Genomic DNA, 23,719 nt, shown 5'->3' with positions numbered 1-23,719 from the left:
AAAAAAGTAACACTTACTACAAGCAATTTGGTAGCCATGCATGATGTAACTTTTCTGAAATGCAGCTTTCATGAAATGGCATTATATGGGCTCTGCTATGCACTATAATGCAGTCAAATGGTTGTTTGGATCAAACCAGGCAAGAATGTTCTCATGGACTCATTTTAGTTTTGAAGTCTACCCCACTTATCCAGTGTATAAGGGGACACAAAAAGAAGAATGATAAATTAGCTACAAAAAACATATTTACCTACTTCATACCTACTGATACTGTGCATGAACACAAGTGATTTATTTTCTAAAACCTTCAGGATTAAAGCTTTTAGTGTTTGAGGCTGTATTGTCTCTGCAGACTTTATGCGTTATTAATCGTTTTCTCTATCATGTATCCGACGCCATGTGCAGCCCGGGAAGTTCAGAAAGCCTTTGAAAAACGGGCAAAGCCCTTGGGCTGGCGAGGCAACCAGGGGGGAGAAAACAATAAGCTCAGATAACCTGTACTGTCCCCCTCCTACGCGGGGCTGCAATGCTGGAGTGAGAACAAAGTGGCGGCTGGAGTTATCAAGATGCCTCTTTTTTTTTAACAACCCATGGAAAGACTCAATCAGCACTGCTCGACCTGGCGTGACCTTTCATAGCCACCGGCCCACTCTTTCCTGTCAAAGCTCCGGAGGAAAGATCCACTTTTGCTCTCCTCTTTGATTTGTTTGAGTGCATGACAGCCTTGAAATCAAATCTCGGAGCGCATTCTCATTTAACGGGCAATATCGAACGGCTGGGTGTGCAAAAAAAGTCACATAGCGCCTGTAAAAGTCCCTCTGAGAGCTGGCCTGAAGCAACAGGGAATTAGTCTGTCTTGCCAAAAAGAACACTTCTGCATGGTTATAGTGGTGAAGGAAGCCAAATACAGAATATTTATTGTTGTATATGACCGAAACCGACATCTCTAAGATTGCCCGCATGAACCCCGTGCATCACCATGAAAATTTGTGACAGAGCAATAGTTCTATAAACGTTCCATCAATCTTCAGGCTCAGATTCAGAGGTGGTGCCATATGTTCCAATGGAGTCCGTCCACTATATGCCAAATATTGCAAAACAGGGTCAATATTTCTGAGATATTTAAGGAACATTACAATATTATTAATGCTTAAACCCTGTCTGATATATTCTTATCAATCCCATGTGTAAAATCCTCTCAGTGGCCAAGTCATAAATGCTTTTGTTGCCTTCTGCAATGTGAATAAATCAATTTGAAAAATCTAATTTCAGGGAAGCCCTCCTTTTCTGCCAACATTCCTCCCAGGGGCTGGAGTATGTCTGTCTGGTGACTGGAATTAGAAGACGCCTTCCTGAGGTGAATCGGTTGCATAACATCAGTTAAGAATTACACCCCTTAGCCCTTCAAAACACAGCTGAGGCCCAGTGTGCTGCTAAACAGGTGATTGGCTGGTTGAGGTGAACCCTGGGCCAATGACCTTCACTCTGGAGCTTCTGCTAGAGGGAATCCCCTGGTAGCAGGTGTGCTGGGGGCTGGAGAAGGGCATTTATGAACTGAAGTGCCTGGATTCTGGTGTGAGATATGGTCTGTGGAAGGAAAACCTACGGCATGTGGGCAAGACTGGGTAACTAATGGCTTCCTGGCAAGATATTCATGAATCCACTGGCCAATCATGCTTTATTTAATACTATAATACTAATTAATTTCTCTCATTTTAACACTTTTTGTTATATTTGTATTACCGAGACATTTATCAGGTTCATACTGTGACACTGGTTAATATATCTGTGCTGAAGAGCCTTAATTAGGCCTGAGATGATGACAGGCCTTCTGTGTAGCTGAGGCATGTTCTGTTTTCAGGGATCTTTGGCGAACCTGTATTCAAGAATACAAATTTATCCTGATTATTACGATGCAAATACAGCGCATTCCACAAGACAATTCATGGGACGCAACCAAGATCCAGCTCTGGAGGCTCTGCTGATCAGAAGCTCACTGTTGTGTAGACAGAGTCTGTGGTGTGAGTCAGCTGGGGATTGGCTGTGCCCACAAGCTTCTTCCATCATTGGGGCTGACACATTGTACCCACAAGGCCAATGAAACAGTTTCATTTCATATCCGCCATGATTAACACCCTCTCAAGACCTCTCAAACAGTCAGCTTCCCCTATGGCTCACGTGAATCAGTGAAGGAACACTGACAAAATGAAAAAAACCCATGCAGACAGGGAGAGACAAAGAAAAAGACAGGGGAAGAGAAAAAGACAGAAGGACAGAGACAATGACAGAGAGAAAGAGAAAAGGGTGAGTGACAGAGACAGAGAAGGAATGAAGGAGAGACAGAGAAAGGAAGAAAAAGGCAGAGGGAGAGGAAGAGTAACAGAGATATAATAAGAGGGAGAAGAGGAGAAAGAGATGTGTGTTGGCACAAAATGTGACTAACAGTGGCAGAAAGACGTAGCACAGCCCCAGAGAGAGGCAGTGTGGCGGACAGAAAGACGGACAGACTTACATGGCCCTCATGTTGTTCTCTGGCAGGAGGGGGATCTCCAGCACCTTGGTGTTTGACTGCATGACTTCGTGGCTGGCAGTGGAGACGGTCTTGCCGGTGATGCGGTGGACCTGGTAGAAGGCGTGCGGTCGCAGCAGGCGGTCGTCTGCGGTCCCGATAAACAGCTGCAGGGTGAGGGGCTCGCTCTCCATGTAGCCGTACAGCTGGCGACAGAACAGAGGGATCCAGCTAAGCCCCCGAGCGCACAAACCCCCACCACATTACTGCCCTCTCTTAATAGGCCCTCATTTGTGAAATAAAGACAGGCCGAGCACTTGACAGCTACCGATATGCCTGCTTTAATGACAGCTCTTCAGTTTTTAAGTTGCTTGTTGCTTTGTTTTTGTTTTGGCGCATCGGGTGGAGACCTTTCATCCAGAGGCCATTCGCTAACTGGGGTCCTTTTCGGCATCAGTTTCATTGTTTTGATCTTCTGAGACCGTCTGTAGTTGTGCTCTTCATTCGCATGCTCTTGGTCTTCCACCGTTCATTAAATTTTTTCAGACGCCATAAAAAACGGAGGAAAAAAGCCATGAAGGACTTGGCTTTCAGCTCTCAGTGACTCAATGGAAAGTGATCATTTTTGAGACACAAAAAGAACCCAAAATGCTTATTCAAAAGTCTACCCAGGGAAGTGTTGTTATATAGTGTTGTTGTATAATTAATGAGAAATATTCAGACTCGCTGAGCAAGAACTGAAGATAACAAATGATTTCCACAGTACAGAAGGAGTTAAATTTTTACATTTTTTAAATAGAATTTGACGCATTTATTTTCATTTTAAGATGCTGCAGTTGTTTTAATTGAATTATTTCTAGGATTAAAGATTATTGTTTAAAAATCATAAATCCAAGGCCATATAAACTCAACACATGTGTTCAATAAACTTCAAACACACAGTAGATCAAAACCTCTGTTTATGGCCATAAAAAGGAGTGAGGCTAGAGTATATGACACAAAATTAAAGCACATGCTACATTTTCTGATAAAATATCACAACAGTGTAATAAAATCAAGTTTTGCAAGGATATTCTAGAGTAGCAGAATATTGCATCTATAGGGGTGATATTAATTTCCCTGTCATTTTCTTCTTCAGCTGGGACTCTGGAAAAGCTGCTACATTTTGCATCTGTCATAAATCTATGTAAATTTATATCCATGTATAAATGGATAAAAATCGTAACCTATGTAAGTTGCTATGGATAATAACATCTGCTAAATGACAATAATGTAATGTAATGTCATATAATCAATGCCGCATGAAATGTTAAACAAACAAATAAAATGTTGCACTGGATTTAATGCACCTTACAATAAACCATGTAAAAATTTGGATTTCACTAAGCCAGTGTTTCCCAAACCCCTCCTGGAAGACCACTTGTCCTGCATGTTTTAGATCTCTCCCTGCTCCAACACAGCTGATTCAAATGATCAGTTTGCTATTCAGCAGCTTCAGGAGTTCATAACGAGTTGATCATTTGAATCAGCTGTGTTGGAGCAGGGAGAGATCTAAAACATGCAGGACAAGTGGTCCTACAGGAAAGGTTTGGGAAACGCTGCACTAAGCGAATAAGAGGTTGCACTCACAAACCTTGAAACGGTGGTGCCTGTTTCATGCCAGAGCACACAGCCGCTCCAACGGTGTTGTCTGCTTCTTTCACATGGAAATTGACATGCGTTATGATTTTCATTATGCCTTATGAACCGCGGGCTGGGCGCCAGGGCTATCATACGGAGATGAAAGGGGTACTGTATCAGAACCACCACTTCAAACAGGTACAGCTTCCTTTTGCTGGCAACCATTAACAGCTACTGCTTTCCAATAAAACGACAGAGATGAAACACTAAAAATAATCAGTATAAAATACCGTAGAATGTGGGCTTGCTCAACCAGCCACAGTAACATTTCGTGGTTGTATACTCAGCAGATTCATTCATCACAGTGACTTGTAAAGCAATTTGTCTGCTTAATCTATTACCATTCCAGCTATTACATGCTAGTCATTTCCATCACATTCAGTAACGAAAAAGACTCATGTCTTCATTCCACTGCAATGTGCTTTGATTTTAAAATTGAGAAACACATCTAATTGCGTAAAAAAATTCATTTAGTTTTTTGAACTTTTATGGCAAATTCCCAAACTAACAATATTGTGTAAACAACTATAAAAGAAACACTTGTTATTTGTTAGTTATGGACAGATAGACAATTTATTGTGTCAGTGAAACATCTGATCCTTTCCAACTCATGTTATGAGTTACCATTATCTGATACACAGGTTTTTAACAACTTCTAAAACCATAACTATAGAAATGTAGTACTTTTCACATTCTCCTTACAAGGGCCCTTCAGGTAAATTGGCGTTGTTCACAGTTTGATGATCCTCTCAACTCCCTGATGTCATTTACCACTATAACTGTGACCCTTGGCTCCACCCAGTCTGGGTACACCCAAGAGCCAAAAAATGGCATAAACCGCTGATGTCCTGTTGGAGGGGGGGGGGGGGGGGGACGGTTACTTCTGGGACTTGTCCCGTTGTGGGATTTCATCAAGAATTGCCTACATGTGGGATATTTATACTGACCATAAACGTTTTAATCAAATGTGTGGTCTCTTGGTCGAAAGCCAGTTTGTAATAAGCACCTCTGCAGTGCTGTAACCCGTAAATCTCAAAATGTTTTTTCTTTGGTTAAAATGTAGCCATTCAATAAAGGAAGACAAGGGGAAAGCATAACTCATATTGAGAAGTTCCTTTCTCTCGGTTTCAAGTCTGTGTTCCACATCGACTCTTGTCTGCTTCTCAGACTACCGAAAAATATCCCTTACTCATTCCGTTGCCACAATATTTCCGGAAAGTTCTATTCAAGGCAGGAATCTGCTGACGCAATGGTATAAACATGTTCCCCATGACAATTAGCAACAGACAGTCAAAGCGAAATGGCAGCTTGGTTATCATTCCACGACGGTCTACTTTGTCATTGTTTGCAGTGCTTTGCCATTGGTTTAGTATTTGACCCATAACAGGCTCCACCCCATAAAACAAGGAAATAAGGTCTCATGGACTCTTACTGTATTCTTCAACCATTGTCTTTGAACCCCTACCCCCCTACTGAGTGTCAGATGGTTATACCCTAAAAGAACTTTTGGTCACAGGAGGTATGGCAGGAGGTACCCCTCCATTCAGAACATTCACTCCTTCTTCAGAACAATTCTTCATGCAAAAAGAGATCAGGCTGTGAGTTGAAATGACTGGAGGAAGGGGAAAAATCACAGAATAATTTGGCAGAACAATGACATTCCCCAAAGCAGCACTGCCTGACACCAGTGCGGTGGATACTGGTGGGAGATGTTCTGAGAAGGAATCCTGACCAAGGTGTTTGCGAAACGGAGGAGAGCTTCTGGTTTGTTCTGATCCATTACCTTCCTGGGCTGCGTTTGTTCAGATGTGTGTGGGCCATTGGAAGTTCGCCCCAAGCCAGCACATTAAGGAAAGCGGTGTACGTTCGGAACATTAAACATGCAAAGCAAACTTTGCTGTGGACTGGGTTCGAAACAGATGGGTTCCTGACCACATGTGAGACTGTATGGATTGTAAGGGGAGGTGGTTCCTTCTGAATAACAACCATCTGAAAATCCCACAAACTGCTCTCCATTATCTTCATATACATATGTAAATATTAAATATCTATCTCACCGAGTTCAATTTGCAACCAAGTAATAACAGTAAGTCTGTCAAACAAAATAAAGATTCTGTGTTTATTTAACTGACTGAGTCATATAACAAAATCCAGACCACATGTAACCTATGACATAATCTGATGAATGGAGTTTTAATTACCACTGCAAGGGGGCTGGGGCAGTCGGTATGGTGGCGTCATCTAAATTTGCGATCTCATAATCCAAGTTTGCTGCATTTGAATATTTTGTCATCTTTCATGGCAAAACTAACTGGGGGCCAATGCTTTACTGCATCAACTCCCATAACAGGGATGTGAGCAATCGCTTTGGAGGATGAAGCAAAAATCTTAATTAAATTCGTTTAATCCGAGAGTCAATCCGTTAATGAGCCTGTTTTGCAACTGTAAAGGGAGTTGAGTGATTTAATTAGTGAGTGTGCAAATTGGCTGGTGTGCACGCCTGTCGAGTTGGTGCAAAATCTCCAATCTCCCCAGGTGCATTGTGACACACAAAGGCCTGCACCCGATTACTTTAGCCACCCAGAGAGCATGGTGATCCTTTGAATATCAAATGACTTTCAAACCAAGCAAAGCAGCCACTCGGCAGGGGACAGCTGCAGAGTTCCACATCCTGGGTAAAAATTAAATGGCATAAACTGGCTAATTTAGACATCTATTCAATCTAACTGCAATGCCCTTTTTCCTGTCTGAGTTAGGCACTTTAAGTAGCTGTTAGGTTGTTTCTTTTTGTTTCCTTCATACCACATTTCTTTGCTTCCAGTAGCCACAAAACACATAATTTTGTATATGAACCTAAGAAAAGTAACATAAATTCATTACTCAGTGTTCAGGACAAACCGCATTGTGGTTATATTGACTATAGGCCTTTGTTTAAAACTTAGACTTTAATCCGCTCCAAAAATTCTAAGGTATGACTGCTGTCTGGACATTTGTCTCCATCCACTTTTGACTTTTCTCCTCCACCTTCCAGGAGGCTAGCAACTCTCCTGACCAAACTCTTAGTCACACATGCTAGTCATCAGTGAGTTACTTTGAGGTCAGGAGCTTCTTCAAGGTCCCAAAGGTACTTCAACCATGAGTTTATCCAGGTGGCAGCCTCAGTAATTTATGTTTTACTCGCAGTTTCACAGCAGCCATTATCATTATCACATATTCTACCCGTGGCAGAGCCCAAATGAAGTCAATGTGCTCGCTCCCACTACTCTCAATGACCTAGTGAGTTCAGCGGACATCAATGCATAGTCAGTATAATATTAAGCCTTCTTTTCAAATATTCTACTATATTACATTTTATATATTTATATACACATTACTATATTGTATGACTTTTGTTCAAGTAGTACAACATTTGGACTGTTGCAATTCGCTAGCTACTTTTCTTCATTTCTTTGACCTCTTGGCTGCATGGGGAAATGAGGGGGTGAGTTCATCCATTCACGAGTTCTGTGGTGCAGAGGTTTAGTCAAAGCAAGCATGAGCTCATCCACGGCAGGAAGTGATTAATGAGAGGACGAAAAACCTCAGTGACGGCCGCCGCTTCTGATAGCCCTGAAACAACTGCCTTCCCCTGGGGTCGTCACCAAAATCATTTACCACATGTCTCCCTGCGCCACTGTTCTTCTCAGTTCCTACGCTTTGCAAAACGTTAATGCTGCAGGCAGGCTCCACGGATTAAGACTGGCTTTGCCTGCTTGCATTCGATAGAGTAAATACTGGAGTCATTTTTGGAGTGGAACTGCAAATCTATACTGCAAAACACACTATGGGTGGGAAGCTGTCAAACACCTGCCACGTTGGTCGAGGCTGCGGCTGACTGTCAGATGGGTTTCAAGTACTGTCAGCCTGTGATGGAAATCAAAATTCATACCAGACGCGTGCGCCCCCAGCTACCAGTGTAATCAGGACAAAATATTTCAATTGCTGCAAAAACAATTCTGTGTTGAGCTTGGGTCGTAGTACGTAATGCTAAAGTGTAGAAATGGCATGCCCCCCCCATCTCCAAAAAAAGAGCCTTTGCCACTGTGCCCTATCGATTTTCATCTCTAACTACCACCTATGGGCCGACCTACCGCTTTTTCATAACACTTGTCAAAATGCATTTATTAAATCTCAAACAAAACGGCCTACTCGTCAGCTGTCCAATCAATTACTTAATCATGTGCAGCTGTGCAGACTCCTTGTGCTTTTTTTATGATGTGCTGGGCTGTTGAGCTAAGAAGCACAACCCCACCCTTCTGCCGTGCGCTCCATATTGAACTTTGCATTTCCGTCTCGAATGCATAACTTTGTGGCTACGGAGGTTAATTTAATTTAATCATTTCTATTTTCCTCCCAATCCTATTTCTATTTTTAGTTGGCCATTATTTTCAGTCTAAATGGAATTTGAAACGGTACTGCGAAGATACCCTTGCTGTTGACTAAGAAAACAGAGCCTCTTAGTTAACAGCTAATGGAGACGCTTGAGGTTTATTCCCTGGCATCACGGCTGTCATCAGAGATCCTTCAGTTTCTCGTGTCTGACGAAACTGTTTTGGTTGTGGGAGCCACGTGTCGGTAGGTTTGGGATGTGCACTGGCGGAAGGGGCAGGTCACACAGGACACTGAAACGCCTGTCTGACTCGTGCGCCGGGCGCTTTTTTGATGGCCGATTACGCGAGGGGTTAACGACTTGCAAAGCACATATTTGCTTAAGAAAATGAGCTGCTGCTTGGCACCGCTGTTTGTTTAGGCTGCGCCGAGCTGTGTGATAAAATATGGGCCCCCGCGCGAGGCGCGCTCTCCCCTCTCCAGCACATTTTATCACCGCGGGGAGGAATGTCATGACTATGGCTCCACGTGGCGCAGCGAGGAGGGGAGAGGCGGTGGCAGCGGGGCTCCCGGTCGGGGCTCGCAGGCCTTTCCAATTATCACGCTCCCCACCCGAGTGCTGACAGTAACGGCGAGCCTCCAGGCTGCGCCACGCTAAAAACCGCTGCTAAATCAGACTCGTCTCACTCCCCAAAGTCGTCCTTTTCGCTCTGCCCCATCTCGCTTTCCTCCCGGTTGTTCGGCATAAACAGAAAAACCACGTCTGGACAATATTTGCGTGTGACATTTTATTATATTTGACTTTTCCACTTACTGTGCACACGTTCCTCTCTGAGCAACACGAGCGGTCATATTATTCTCCGTGTGTATTGCAGTGTCGCTAAACTACGCCATGGGAGCGATGTGTCGTGTGAGAAACGTCAGCTCCTTATAAATCAGAGATTGAAAAGAGCGGGGTGTTACATAAATACGTGACATAAACTGCAGACAGCAGACAGGGGGGAAAAAAGAGATGTGCAGGAGACATTTGGACAGATTGACGTGCGTTTGACTTTAATGATACAGAAACCAAAGCTGTCTGGGTATGTTACCTCGTAAATCTCCAGCTCTGGTCACCACCTCTGACCACTGGGAACGCAATTTTTCTGTGTCATTTTTCCAGTTGCCACTCCGGCATAGCTTGTGGTTACTCGACGCTGTGTACGAGAGTGCAGCTCCCCCCCTAGATGAAAGCAGCACTGTGTGCGTCTTCCAGCAGCACTTTCACACTGCCAAATCAACTCCACTCATCGCAGAGCAGGGAGCTCACAACTGGAAAAAAACTGACACGCAGGATTTCGCAAAACACGAATAAACTTGGTCTCCCTTTACTTTTCACTCACGGGGGTAGGAAGAAAAAAGAGAGGCTGAGATCGGCTGCTGTTTGCAGAGGAAGCCCTTACTTCATAGAGGTTCGGTAATTCTCCACTCTCCCTCGGCGACCCAACCGTCAGCATTCAGTTTTTCACCATCAACAGTATCGGCTGATACAGCCAAGAAAAAAAAAAGCCTAGAACGACTAGACTGAAGCTGCCTCGCGTTCACAATATGTTTCCAATTAGACTAAACCGCACTCCTTTAAGCTGTTTTTTTCTTTGTGCAGTCCATATGAGCCAAGTGTAAATTTACCCTGAAATGCAGGTGCAACTTGGAGTGGCCCCCTCTTCCAATCCCAAAGCATGGGTACATATAAGATAACTGCATTGTACCTGATCAATACGTAATATATCTATATTAAACACAAAATACCCCAAATCTAAGAAATATATTTTAAATACATGCTAAGTGCTTTGCCTAAATCCAAAATATACAAATGTTTTAGGTGTAGTTCTATGCAAACATTGTACAAGACATCTATATTCTAATATATATATTTAATATATCTATTTTTTCATATATATATATATATTTTTTTTTGCAAATCCACATGCTGTACATTACTCCATTAAAGGTTTGAATTGAACCGGGAGCTTTGTTAGATCCTCCTTATTTACAGATCACAGTGAGCAGGTTGGGTGAATTAAGATCCTATCGAACATCCTGAAAGGGAACAGTGTTCATTCACGCTCAGATACTTCAAATAGACTGAACGTCTGGAAATGCAGGAAGAGTTGCCGGATATTTGCATTCCTCTCAGACGCAGCATAGCTAAACAGTTGACATGCACGGGATTTTCGAGATCCTGTCAGCAAACGTGTATTTACTCGAGCGCTGCTGGAGCATGCACTGCACAAATTTGCTTTACTGACAGTTGCACCCTATGAAGCTGTTTTCTGTGCACATTTTCCGCCCTGAGACTTAACAAGAAGAACCCAGGGCAAGCAAACCCCTTATGGCCAGTTATTATACTCGACAGCAGCTTACAGTAGGCATAATAATTTGCAGGTGTTGTTTTCTTACACAGCGAACCCTTCTATGAATATGACTGTCAGATCCATGCGCCTGCCTGCGATTTCCCTGGCTCGCTAACACCGGACAACGCCCCTTTGTCTCTAATCAAACTCTTTTGAGTACTGTCTCTGTGTGTGTGTTTGTGTGTGTGTGTGTGTGTGTGTGAAGAGAGAGAGAGCGTTACCACAGTGTTACCTACCGTACTCTTCAGTCTACCAGCCACCCCCAGTCACACTACAACCCCAAAATTCCTGTTTGTTCAAATGATCTCCCAAAAAAAAGCCAAAAAAGTCAGAATGTAAATACTTTTATGAGCTCTGAATCATTGCTGGTTAATATAATGATCGGTTGTCACAATGCAACTTTTTAGAGGTTTTTGAGGAGAGCTAATTGGTTGAAAACTGGCCAATGGGGTTCTGGTATCAGATTGCGCTTTCAAGGCCACACGGCTCCAGGCCTTCGCTTCAAAAACAATACCTTACCGACCGCATCTTGACGTATTTGCCTCAGTGAAACATCGCCGATGCGTAGCCCCCCATCAGAGAAAGCCCTCAATCATGAGGTAGTGTTTCCTCTGAAGGTGGGTCTGGACCCTGTTTTTCCTGAGTGAGCCATAAAGCCAGCGTGTAGACGCTGCCGCATTGCTGTGGCAGGGAGAGTCCGCCGAGAGGACGGAGCAAGGCATCCCCGTAATGGCCGTGTGGTCTGCTGTGGGCGGGCGGGCCGACGCAAACGAGCGGAGTGGCTGGAGGGTCAGGACGCGCTGTGTGCGCCAAGGGGATCGCCTCTGGGGGCCAGGAGTCACGATGGAAGCTTGGGAAGACTGCAGGAAAGTGGTGGTGGTGGGGGGGGGGGGTGAGTCGGGGGGAGATTTGCAAGAGCCCACAGAGCGGAGTACCATATAATCTGGAGGTTTCCATGATTGTGTGGCTTGTTTCAGGGCCGCTCTGACATCTCCCCGTCCGAGCGCCAGGGGCCCGTGCGGTGGAGACGGCCGGCCTCAATGGGACGCCACTCTGTATGATGTCAGCATTACAAAGGGAACTTTCCTAAACAAAGAGGAGCCTGCACATTTGGCAGCAGCTGCGGAGGGGTTAGAAAAACATCTCTTTTTTCGAAACAGGAGCAGTGCGAAACTTCATCAACAGCCAATAAGCAGCTGAAGGGACCGATCCCGGAGGGGTACGGAGGTGTGAAGTCACCAGGCGGTTCACCAGACCCAAGCAATAAAAGCGGCATCCAAGAGAGGCGTTCTTCAGCGAGCCCGGACTCCGTGCTCTCCGAGCGTGACAGCCGCAAACAGCAAGCGTGGATGCTAACAGATGTACCGTGACACTTTATAAACAAAGCTGTGACACAGTATCTCTTCGGCGGTGTGCAGCCACCGCACAACAATAAATGTGTCACAACTGCTCCGGTGTGCGAACGCTCAGCCCTGAGCAAAACACCAAGCCGCGTTTGGAGGGCTGGCGGAGCCGGGGGGTGGCCGGGCTGGGAGAGGTTTGAAGAATGAATGCTCTGCTGAAGGTGACACCAGCACTGAAGCGGAGCTGAGGAAGTCAGGTAGCATCAGATGGGTCCTGTGGTCCGCTGGGGGCTGGGGGGGGAGGGGAGGGTGGCTCTAATCAGCCGGAAGCGGCATCTCCAGAGGAACACCAGGGCCCCAGCTGCCTTCCTGCCTGCCTGCGGATCCTCTGCTCTCTCTCTCACTCTCTCCTCTCCGCGACGGTACCCACGGCCTGGAACTCATTAGCACCATGACGCTGGGGACGGGGGCCCGGAGCCCCGGTTACACCACAGGGAGAGCGAGGTTCGCCGCAGCCCCCCTGACGGCTGTTTTGTTTTGGAGGAACCGTCGAGAAACTCTACGATGTGTGCGGGCCCGGTGGCCTGATTTTTGTACCTCTCGGATCAGGGCTCCGATGCCGATACTGATCTGGAGACCCATAGCATCACAGTCCCGTTGCGAAGCTACTGTCATGTGACCCCTCCTGGCAACATCAGGATGTGTTTATCAAAAGAGGATTTGGTTATTATTGGCCTTTTGTACACTGCCGTTTGAATTGAGCTTGTGATTAATTACACAGTGTTGTAATTCAGGGACATTACTGTCATTACAAAGCATGACTTAACCAACATAAGATATTTACACTTTTTCCCAATGCTCATAATTGAGACATTCAAGTTCATTTAGAAGTATAAATCTGTCAAAGATTATAAAACATGTATTGCGAAGGGCAGAAAAAGTGGTTGTCATTTGTATCTGATATGTTTCAACCACCAAACAGAGGGGGTGAAAGTTCATGACTGAAACTGAGTCCGTCTCTTTAAGTGCTGTGCCGTCCACACATGGGAGTGCTTCCCCGAAACTGAGAAAATAAGTTCAATTCAGTGCTGTCTCCACACAAACTGAGCTACTTGGCTCAAAGGATATTCCCCACAGATACTCCACTCAAAAATGAATAGTTTACGTATTAAATCATAGCAGGAAAAGTATGCTAAATCATTGCGGAACAGCACCCGATCCAGTCTGGATCCACCGTGAAGCAATGAGTCGAACGACAGAAGTGCGTCAATAAAAGCAACCTTTACGACATTGCTGGGTGAATCACCGCGGAATTAACATCCAGGGCAGAGAGCGAACAAATGCTCCACAGTGTTACTTACCGATGTGGCTCAGCAGACCGCCACAATTCTAACTGTTTATGAGTGGAGATAAATTGCTTTCTTTTGAGCTGGTGAGCTGGCAATGTGCGGTAGCAGCCCTCCAGTCACAGTGCTGTCTGCTCTTTGGCTTAAAGAGACATTTCATCTGAGCTGACAAAGTTCCAAGGATACTATCGGCCTAACCGCGCTCGGCCAACTATCAGATGATGCTTTCAAAGGGAAGGCATTCAGTGAAAGCCAACAGTAAACGAGAACTCCAGTCTAAAAAGAAAACGTGATGTTTTATGATATACATCAAGCACTCGCGTGCTAGATAGAGCATTCAAGACCATGCCCTTCTGAGACCAGAGCCCAATTCTCTGATCCCAGTCAAAGACACAAGCTAGCCTTACTACCAGCTAAAGCTTTTCATTAGAATGAACAGAGAAATACAAAATCCTATTGGAAAAACTGCTTTTTTCCATGGGTAGCTGTCTGATTACTTTAAGAAATCCAGGAAGCAGTTTGAAGAAAAAATGATGACTGCAGAGCAGGCTACATCGAATCTAAAACAATACAAGAGTTGATACTCTTTTCAATGGAAGATTACCTGCCAAAAATGCAGGCCTGAAATTTTTAAACCATTAATTGGTCAAAAAGCCCAAAATGCACAAAGATACACTCACACTAACTTTTATGCGTGATTTTAGCGTCTTTAAGTGATCAAAAAGCTAAAGAAAAATCAGAGTCATCCACTCTCATGAAAAGCTCGCTTTGTTGGCTAGGTGCCTTGCATCATCGACTGGAGGGGGATTGGTTCCTAGTCTTTATTCATGCGTGGAAGTAATTAATGAGTATAATAAATCTCATTCAAATGTCATTTTTGATCAGAGCTTACCTTTAAATTCCTTCTGTAGTTTTTAACTAACCAGGCAACATCTTTCACAGGGAAGTTTGAAATAGCCAGCTGTTACACTGCCAGCATGGGTGAGAAGTTCCTCGCTATACAGTAGGGTCAAATAAAATGTAATTTTTATTTTTTTCCTTAACCATTTTTCATCATTGATGGGAGGGATTAGGTTATTCCTAAGGTGCGCATACAGGTTCATGTGGGTTTCCTCCTTGAGCAAACCAAGATGTATAAACAATCTGACAAGAATGGAAGCGGGTGAAAGGAGTTTTGTGTGCGACTGTCGTGGCGAGGGTGACGTGGACCATTCGGCCAATGCCAAGCACAATACTGGAGGATGATGGTCTGCCGTGATGTTAATTGTGTCAATATGTGTGACGGCAATCCAGAGCAGCCTTGTGCGGCAAAGGACTGGCTCACGGGCCATTAATAACACACTCGCTCAAAGCACAGTCTTACACACTCACTCACTCTCACACACATATGCCATGATGAAGCTAGCGAGGAGGTAAAAGAGGTTCTGTTGAATGCGCGAGAGACTCGTCTGATGATTGTTGGAAGTTTCCGGAATGTGGGCTATGCCAACACGCCACGTATCATGGGTCATTAACAATAATTAACCAGCATAACGAGACCATTCAAGCTGGCACTCCCACAAAATGCTGCAAGAATTCCTTCAAATCACCTTCACATACATATAACACAGCCTGAAGTCTTGCCATACCTTGTGTCATACAAATTTAGTTGTGCAATTAGATTGGATTTATCAGGCAGCAGCACCAGGAATGTTGCCAATCTCTGCAATTTTCTAAAAACACAATACAAAAGTATATCTTTTTGGACTGGCATAACAGAGCATTGGTTAGCTTTAATCCTAGACTCATTAAGTAATATGAACTCAAGCCTATTTTGTAAGACTGAGGTTGATGAGGGCTGGTGAGTCATACCATCAAGCTGCAGTTTCAACATTTTAGGGTCAACTGGGGTGTTGTCTGGGACAAAAGGGTGTCAAGGTTCATTAAAGAGCAACAAATCGTACCTGCACCACAGGATGTCCTCCAGACAAGGCCTTGACTGCCCCCCGGCTGCCCTCAGTCTCGTAGTGGGCGCGGTGGTGCGATTTGGGCTGCACCTCAATCTGCAGGCTGTATGGGCCGGAGCAGGATGGCAGCTGCCAGTCAAGAGCAGGCAGAGATGGACTGCAGGGGAAAAAAGAGCAGTTTAGCACTTTGTGCAAACCATATGTGCGCACGGACACACGCACATACACACACAATGTCTGTAAAAACACACATATATTCTTCACAAACGCACACATAAACCCTTCCTTTAGACCCTCACTCACACATACACACACACACACACACACACTCTCACACTCACACACACAAAAACACTCTCCCTCAACACACATACACCCTCTCTCTCCACAGACACATGCATATTCTCCCTAAACACACACACACACACACACACACGCACACATACACACACATTTACATTCTCTCTCTACATTCTCTGCACTCTTCTACCACTCCATCTTACCAGAAGCTTTCAAACCAGTCACGGGCAAATTACAGTATTTGTGAATTCACCATGTGTTTACAAACTGCCTCTTTACTAAAACAGACAAGGAATCAAACACTACTAAATATCCCCCCACTCCACTTCAGAATGGTTAAATAAAACAATTGCATCAACTGCCTTCCCACTGTCTTCTTGGTTCAGAATGCCACTCAGGATATAGCCCAGTGGCTAAAGAAAAAAACTTCATCATTCACCGGCTGAGAAAATATCTAACAAAAACAAACACCTCTAAGAAAATATTCTACTGTCCCGGATGTCTGTGCAACGTAAACCCATGACCTAAACATGTGCGTGAAAGAAATCGCTGGTGTCGCACTGGAACTTGTGGTGTGTTTGTTGACCCAAAACGCACCAATTTCCTGTCTTCTTTATCGCCAGCACTCAAAGCATGACATCACATTGGTAGCAGAAAGGATCAGCTTGCAGGCACGAGGCAATGCAATTATTCCACCAAATGTTTCCCTCTGCCTGCCTGTCACCATCATTTCCTGTTCGAGATTATCTTCATCAAACACTTGATTTCCTACAGGAAAATGTGCCAGGGGTACAACAAAAAAGTCTAAGAAGCCAAAGCAAACGTAAAAAAAAAAAAAAAAAAAAAAAAAAAAGTGTCGCTAAAAGACAGTACAGCCAGTAATGGTGTGTGTATATGTGTGTTCCTATGGCAACCCAAGAACAGAAACACACTGACATACACACACATACACTACTCCTCCCTGAAAATATGAATTATGACATGTTTTGATCTTCAAAGAGAATCCTTTTTGGAAGCGTACAGTGACTAACTACGGCTGCTGTGCTTGCTCTGGTCTTTGAAGATAAAACAACATCATGCCGCGATAAACAAGCAAGTCTAATTTTGGTAAAAGAAGAAAAAAGCACGTAGGATGCAGAAAAAAGCTCCATGCTTGGATTGATTTCTTTTGCCTGTGGGAACGAGAGGGCAGACCTTTGGGCTGGACGTAGCAGCGTCCACGCATCCCAAAAATACATAAACACATTTGAGCTTCATTCTCTTTCTCATAGAACAACATTTTCAAAAAAAGCTGCCATGTTCTTTACATCTTCATGGTCATTAAAATATAATACATGATATGTAATACTTTTAAAATCTCTTGTTTCAACACATCATTTGGGGCATTTTTGGACTATTTTATGAAAAAAGCAGAAGCAGCTCCCCTTTTAGCTTTTTATTTACCATTTAAATCTGATTGAAAATTAATTTACTGTTTTCTTGAACAAGTCAATAAGTATTTGATAATGACCCCCTGGGAAAGGCTTTAATTGTGGATACTAGGGCACACTCATAGTAAGTAGGTGTTTTTATAGAATGTTTCCCATGTCCAACCAAACACTTTCACAGAGATGTATTTTATTATAGGACCAGCCTAGGTGCTTTTCAATTTAATCGTATTTCAGATTAAATTTAATCTGAAATATGATTATCATCACTGGGGACAGGACTGTATTTTTACGTTCGGATAAGGCTTAAGTCTGTTTCCTCTGCCTACCTGATGTACGGCTTTGGCTTGGACCAGGAGTATGGATGCTGTGGAACATCTAGGAAGCCTCCGCAGTAGCTCTCCTTTTTGAAGGGGGGCAGGCGCGGCCCAGAGTAATCATCCTGGCCCACTTCCACTGGGTTGGACTCGTCCCCTCCTGGCTCTACCTTCAGGCTCATGGTGGGGCTGTGGTCCAGGCTGGTCTTGCGGGATTTCACTGGGATGCCCTCACTCAGGTCTGCCACACCGTCGGTGGTCAGGGCATTGATGGCTGCCACGATGGCAGAGTTGGTGTACTGATTGGTGTTAGGTAGCCAGGTGTCATCCGTCACGCTGACCCTGGGGGAGCCCTGCGGGGAGGCGGCGGGGGAGTGGCCGGGGGAGTATGACGGGTGCCTGCAGGGGGCGCCGTTGAAGCTGTACTTCCTCTTCCCACCGCAGGGGGAGCTGGGCCGGGAGCCACGGGGCCCCGGCCATGCCTCGTCAGTGAGGCTGGTGCGGGGTGAGGTGGAGGGTGAGTGGCGGGGTGAGCCGGCGTGGGTGCAGGAGTGCAGGGAGGAGGAGCCCTTGGGCGAGACGCAGGGCGACTGCCAGGGCGAGTTCTGCGGGGAGTTGTCGTAGTTGTAGGAGAAGCCCGACTCGTAGGACGACGCCTCAGAGTTGCAGCTGCGTGAGGACAGGCTGCTGGCCGGGCTCAGGCAGCTGGGGTCGCGGTAGCCGTCGGCGTTGGGCAGCGTGAGCGTGACGATGGAGTTGACCCGTTTGGTGATGGGCAGACTGCCCGGCTCCTCCATCTCGTCCTCGGGGAACTGCCCGTAGGCCGTGATTTCGATCCGTGGGCTTTCCAGGGCTGGGGCCCCATTGGGCCGGGTGTTAGGGGACAGGTAGTACCCAGAAGCCCCACTGTCCTCATGGAGTCCATAGCTGGACTGGTGGCAGGAGGACACGGGGACAATCGGGCTGGACTGTAGGTTGTGGTACTGAGTGGACAGACAGGGGTTGCCCATATTGATTGGCAGGGACAGGGTGACATTTGGAGTGTAGCTGAACGCATCTGGAAAACAAAGAGAGGGGAAGGCTGTTACATCACCCTTAATGAACCCTCTATGAAGGCTTTATAACCCGTCACATATGCTTACTCTAAAAAGTCTCACCCAAATTTTCCAACATAAACCACATCTTTCTGTGCACAAAAGCTATTTTTGGGTATGTCAGGTCAAGTTCACTGGCAAGGTAAAAAAGTAACAACACAACATTTAAAAAGAAAAAATATTGCAAACCATGCTGCTGAAATGCACTCACATCTGTACCATGAGCTAGTCTGAGTTCAAACACATTGGAGCTCCTGACAGTGACAGATACTTTACTGGGCTGTGTGCTTCACCTTAGTTCTTGTTGAGTAGATTAGTGTTTTCCCCCTGTGGAAGCTGACAGCAGTATGCATGGTTCTGAACTGAAGCTGTGATTAAACCAGTACATTTATAGCTGTCTGGGCTTAACAGGCACATGTTAGAAATCTCATCTGGGTCATCAACTCCTGTCACGCTGCCAGGTGAACACTTTTCAAGACTTTAGTCTTGCGATGAGCGATAAATTACATCTGAATGCTGTGATATGTGACATATTGCAAAATAAATTTTTTAAAACCCTTACAAGCGATAGGCGTGCCAAATACTCCTCATTCCAAATGAAGATGTATAGTTTATTGCCTTGCCTAAAGAGAGTCATATTCTACACTTCATTTTTCCATCCTGATAAATAGGGCTATATATAAAGGAGTAAAGATAATCTACATTTCAACAGCATCACACCACGTGGTAGTCTAGAGTAATGGTAAAGGAGCTGCACTTGTAGTCAGAAGTCTGCAGGTTCAAATCTATGACAGGAAACCACTATTGCGTGCTTCAGTAAATGACCTCACCTGACTTATTAAATATCCAGATGTGTAACTGGATAAGATGATTAGAAAATGTGAGGAACTCAAGTCCCCCCGGGTAAGGGTTTTAGCTATGTAAATAAACAACAACCACGCACGATTCACAATTAATTCAACCTTGTGTTCTAGATATGACAACAGTAGCACTAAATTTACACCATGCAAAGTGACTCATCCGTCACACACCACAGAATGCGTGGGAAGGATATCTAAAATTAGTCTGTGACCGTCAATTTCCACAACAGTTTGCATATACAACAGACATCTATTTTTTGGTGTGACAATTGAAAAAAACAACAACCTCAAACACACAAGAGGAATTGAACATAGCAGGCGGAATGAAATCGAGGGTGAGGGTATCCACCATGAGATCTCAGGTTTGAAAGACATAAGGTCAGATTGTTATGCCTAACATCATTGGCAAGGTAAAATCAAGAGGCACAGCGACCCAGTACAACTGTAAATTAGTCTGGATTTTCAGATCACACACATAGAAAATGCCGCGCAAGAAAAGTTTCAGAAACTGTAAACTTAACGTTTAAGAAACTTTACGAAAAGTCTCAAAGTTGCGCTTTGAGAAAAGTGGTCTGGCATTACGGCTAAGATCTTGCCTGTCTCTGCTCTTGTCAAAAACATAAAAACATGACATAACCTTCAGAAAAATTGAATGTGTTGCTGTTGAGTAACGTATGTCATAAAGAGGAACCATTTGTCAAACAACCCCCTTTCAATTCCCTTTACAGACCTTTGTGGCTGCTGGAGTCTTCTCCTTGATTGTACTCAAACAAAAAGTTAAAGTCAAACTCCTGCTCTTCGGGCACCAAGGACATCTTCTAACCTCGAGGACTGATGTGGTCTCAGTCGCGTTGGATACCTGACTTTATGCTTTTCTGTCAGTCCACGCTGGCATCTGATCAGACACTGGCTGGTTCCTCTAAGACTCCCCCTCACATGGGGCTATAGGCATGCTCCAACTCACACAGCCCAGAGACAGAGGAAGTGCGGGTTGGCGGCGAGGTGCCGGGTTGAGGGTTTGAGAGCTGCGCACTGCATGCAGGGTGTCTCGGGTGCTCTCTCCATATCTGGCTCTCTCTTTAACACATGCACACACCCACACAACAAGTTCAGAGACTTTCACTCACTCATGCTATCTCTGTGCATCTAGATCTTATGCATTTCCGGGTCTGCAAAAACCAACGGAAGATATGAGACATGGCACTAGGACAAGCTGTCGGTGACAGTGAAAGTCTTGTAAATAAATCAACAAATGAGACAAACAATACAACCAAGCACTCAGGAAAGAGATAAAGTTGACTAGAACGGATTTGTCTGCACAGCCAAAGAGAAAGTCATACTGGAGCCAAAAAAAGCACATGCAACAGTTGTGCTTTCTATCTTCCACTAAGGCCTGCAGGAAAGGACACTATTCAAATTCTGTCGGCTACTGCATGTATGTATAATCCTCAACATTGATCTTGCACTCAGGTTGTGTGTAGACTGAACTGTGCTTTCTGCAAACCAGAACACGTGCACATCACAGCATGACAAGCGGCTGTTCGATGAATCTTTAACACTGTGGTATTTTCATCTTTCGCCGTCCCCCTGATCTCAACGCCGTCTGCGCCCGCGGAAGACAGCTTCACGCCAAAACGCCAAACCAGTCGCCGTCCTAGAACCATTTCAAAAAACGCTGACGGACTGACGTCTCCAGGGGCGCTCCCCGCGTCTGCGGAGCTCGTTGGCAACATCGGCCAAGCCGAGGGGAACCTCAGAAGTAGATGCCCGCGCCGTCTGAAGTCTCGTGGAAGTTAATCGCGGCCGTCTGGCTGCGGTGCGGGCTCAGCCAGCCGCAGAGAGAGCGGGGGGATAAACAAATCGCTGCAGTCAGCACACTGGTAATAACGAGGGGTGGTGTGTCTCCACCAGTCTTAGGAGCGCACGATCACCGCTCTTTATGTCTGCTATCAATTACAAAACTTACGCGTCAACATTTGAGGGGACTGAAATGAATAATAGTAATCCACCCTCTACCACCAACGCCACCACCAAAAGAAAGAAAAAAAAAGAAAGAAAATCCCCCCCAAAAAATTTACAGACAAAGCCCATGGCTCCAGCTCTGGAGCTAAATGCCCCTCAGATAATGCCAAAACCATGCATGTGCTATCTGTAGGCTAATGCCGCTGGCCAAACTTAAAACGTTGTAGCAGCACTGAGCGGGGCATAGACACAGGTCTTCAGGACACACCCACTATAGACACACACTGAAGGCTGGGAGTGCAAACACACTGTGGCATGCTACTTTCATAACCTTTACTTCATAACAATTACTAGAGTTACAACATTGGCACAAATCATGCAATTGATACCGCATTAATATCACCTAAATATCTAATGACTCAACATTTGTGATTATTCATTAGTAAGTAACCAAGACGTGTTTAATTGCAATAGTAATGCATTATTAATAGTGTCGATAACACTACCACCAGCAACAGCAATAATAATAATAATAATAGTAATAACAACAACAACAACAGCAACAACAACAATAATAATAATAACCATCATCATCATCATCATCATCATCATCATTATCATAGCAGATTGCCACCATTAGTACTCAACTAAGAAACATCATTTGTATCAAAACACACATCGTCCAAACAACAGCTATACGACAACATTTATTAAAAATATTTAAGCATTTTAATTAGGACTGGGATAGGCCCGGGCTCCATCTTACGATACCTACAGCCCTTGAAGTTATTTATTTATTTATTTATTTACTTATTTATTTATTTATTGCAATTCCAAATGCTCACATCTCAGCATCAGATGAACATGTAAGTGCCCATCAGAAAGTTGGAAGACAAGGGGCCATGTTAACCAACTTGTCCTCAGTAAAGACCGCTTTAGTACCCTCTCGGCCACTCCCACCCATCCCATCTGGCGGCTAGCAAGGGCACGCGCTAATGACACAAGCCCGTCTATGTCAACGGAGTCTTGACTTTGTTGTTATTACGGCGTTACTGTACTATCCTGCACTCTGTAGCACTACCACACACAAAAGGTCAATGATAAAATAAGCCTTTTGCAGTAATTCTAGTAGCACCTCGCACATTAGTGCACTGAGGTGGACGCTTTTCACTTATACAGAGGAGACACCTATTGGTAGTTACCTGAAGAGTTACCCTCGCGCTCTCAGAGCACAGCATCATGCAATTTCATGGCTCTGTTAGTTTCTAACATAACGGCTATTTATAATATGTCTAAAGTATAGATGTAAATCTTAAAATAGCAGTAACAATATTGAAAGTTACGTCACTTAAATGGAAACTACATGAAACTATGTAAATGTAAGACAAACTTAGATAACCATGTGAAAAGCAAGAGGAGTGTGTTACCTTCCTCGGCAGATTTCATGTTGGTGGTGCGAGGCGAGAGCAAATGCAATCCCGTTTCCTTTCCCCCGTCTGAAGGGACGAGCGGTCCGCAGCTGAACTTTGAAAAGACTTGCAGACAGCTGTTCTGCATCCAACTAGCGGCAGGTCTACTTTTTAGGTGGTGGTGATTATAATACCAAATAATTAAAACTTCAAAACATGCTAATAATTTGTAAAAACATCGATCGCGTTGTATAAAAAAAACATCGGCTACGCAAGTATGAACAATGTCTGAATATATAAAATACAAAAAAAGACAAAGATTTTTGAAAAATCCAAACTCTGACTTGACGCGCTCAATTTACGCACTAAAATCCAAGTGGCAGCAAAAAAGATATTTCGATGTCAATACGAGGGGCTTGTGCTCAGCTTCTGGAGTTAGATTTGAATCTTAAATATAAAGTGGCTGTCCCTCTTTCTCTGAGAGAGGGAAGGGTTTACTGTGTTTTGCTGTCCCGGGCGATATTTTTGCTCGAGATTTCCAGAGACTCCGGCTTAACGTGACGCAGAGCTTGTCAGGACAGCAGACGTCTCCCCTTTTTAAAGCTGGAAAACACCTCCAGCGCGAAGCACCGCCCCTCCGCGAATGACGTTATTGCCTCCTTGCCAACTCCTCACTGGCTCGCCGACCGAGCGCCTCGAGATTGCGCGAGCCTTTCCGCCGAGGGATTCCAGCTGCAGACGTGGGATCTCGGCAGGCGGAGCGCG

General features: G+C 44.7%; 1 protein-coding gene across 1 annotated transcript in view; it reads right to left on the bottom strand.

Annotated features, from left to right (window-relative positions):
* Positions 1–23,231, bottom strand: part of nfatc1 (nuclear factor of activated T cells 1) — a 70,916-nt gene extending 47,685 nt beyond the window's left edge. Inside the window, exons 1-4 of the mRNA XM_036539223.1 lie at positions 22,973–23,231; positions 17,642–18,686; positions 15,583–15,742; positions 2,513–2,715 (exon numbers count right to left, since the gene is read on the bottom strand). Coding sequence (XP_036395116.1) covers positions 2,513–2,715; positions 15,583–15,742; positions 17,642–18,686; positions 22,973–23,102 — 1,538 coding nt within the window. The 5' untranslated portion in view covers positions 23,103–23,231. The remainder of the gene's footprint in view (positions 1–2,512; positions 2,716–15,582; positions 15,743–17,641; positions 18,687–22,972) is intronic.
* Positions 23,232–23,719: the final 488 nt, after the last annotated feature.

This window comes from Megalops cyprinoides, chromosome 10 (genome assembly GCF_013368585.1).
Source record: "Megalops cyprinoides isolate fMegCyp1 chromosome 10, fMegCyp1.pri, whole genome shotgun sequence".
NCBI lineage: Eukaryota > Metazoa > Chordata > Actinopteri > Elopiformes > Megalopidae > Megalops > Megalops cyprinoides.
Note: the sequence above shows the minus strand (reverse complement) of the source record. Positions and strands in the feature narration are given on the sequence as shown.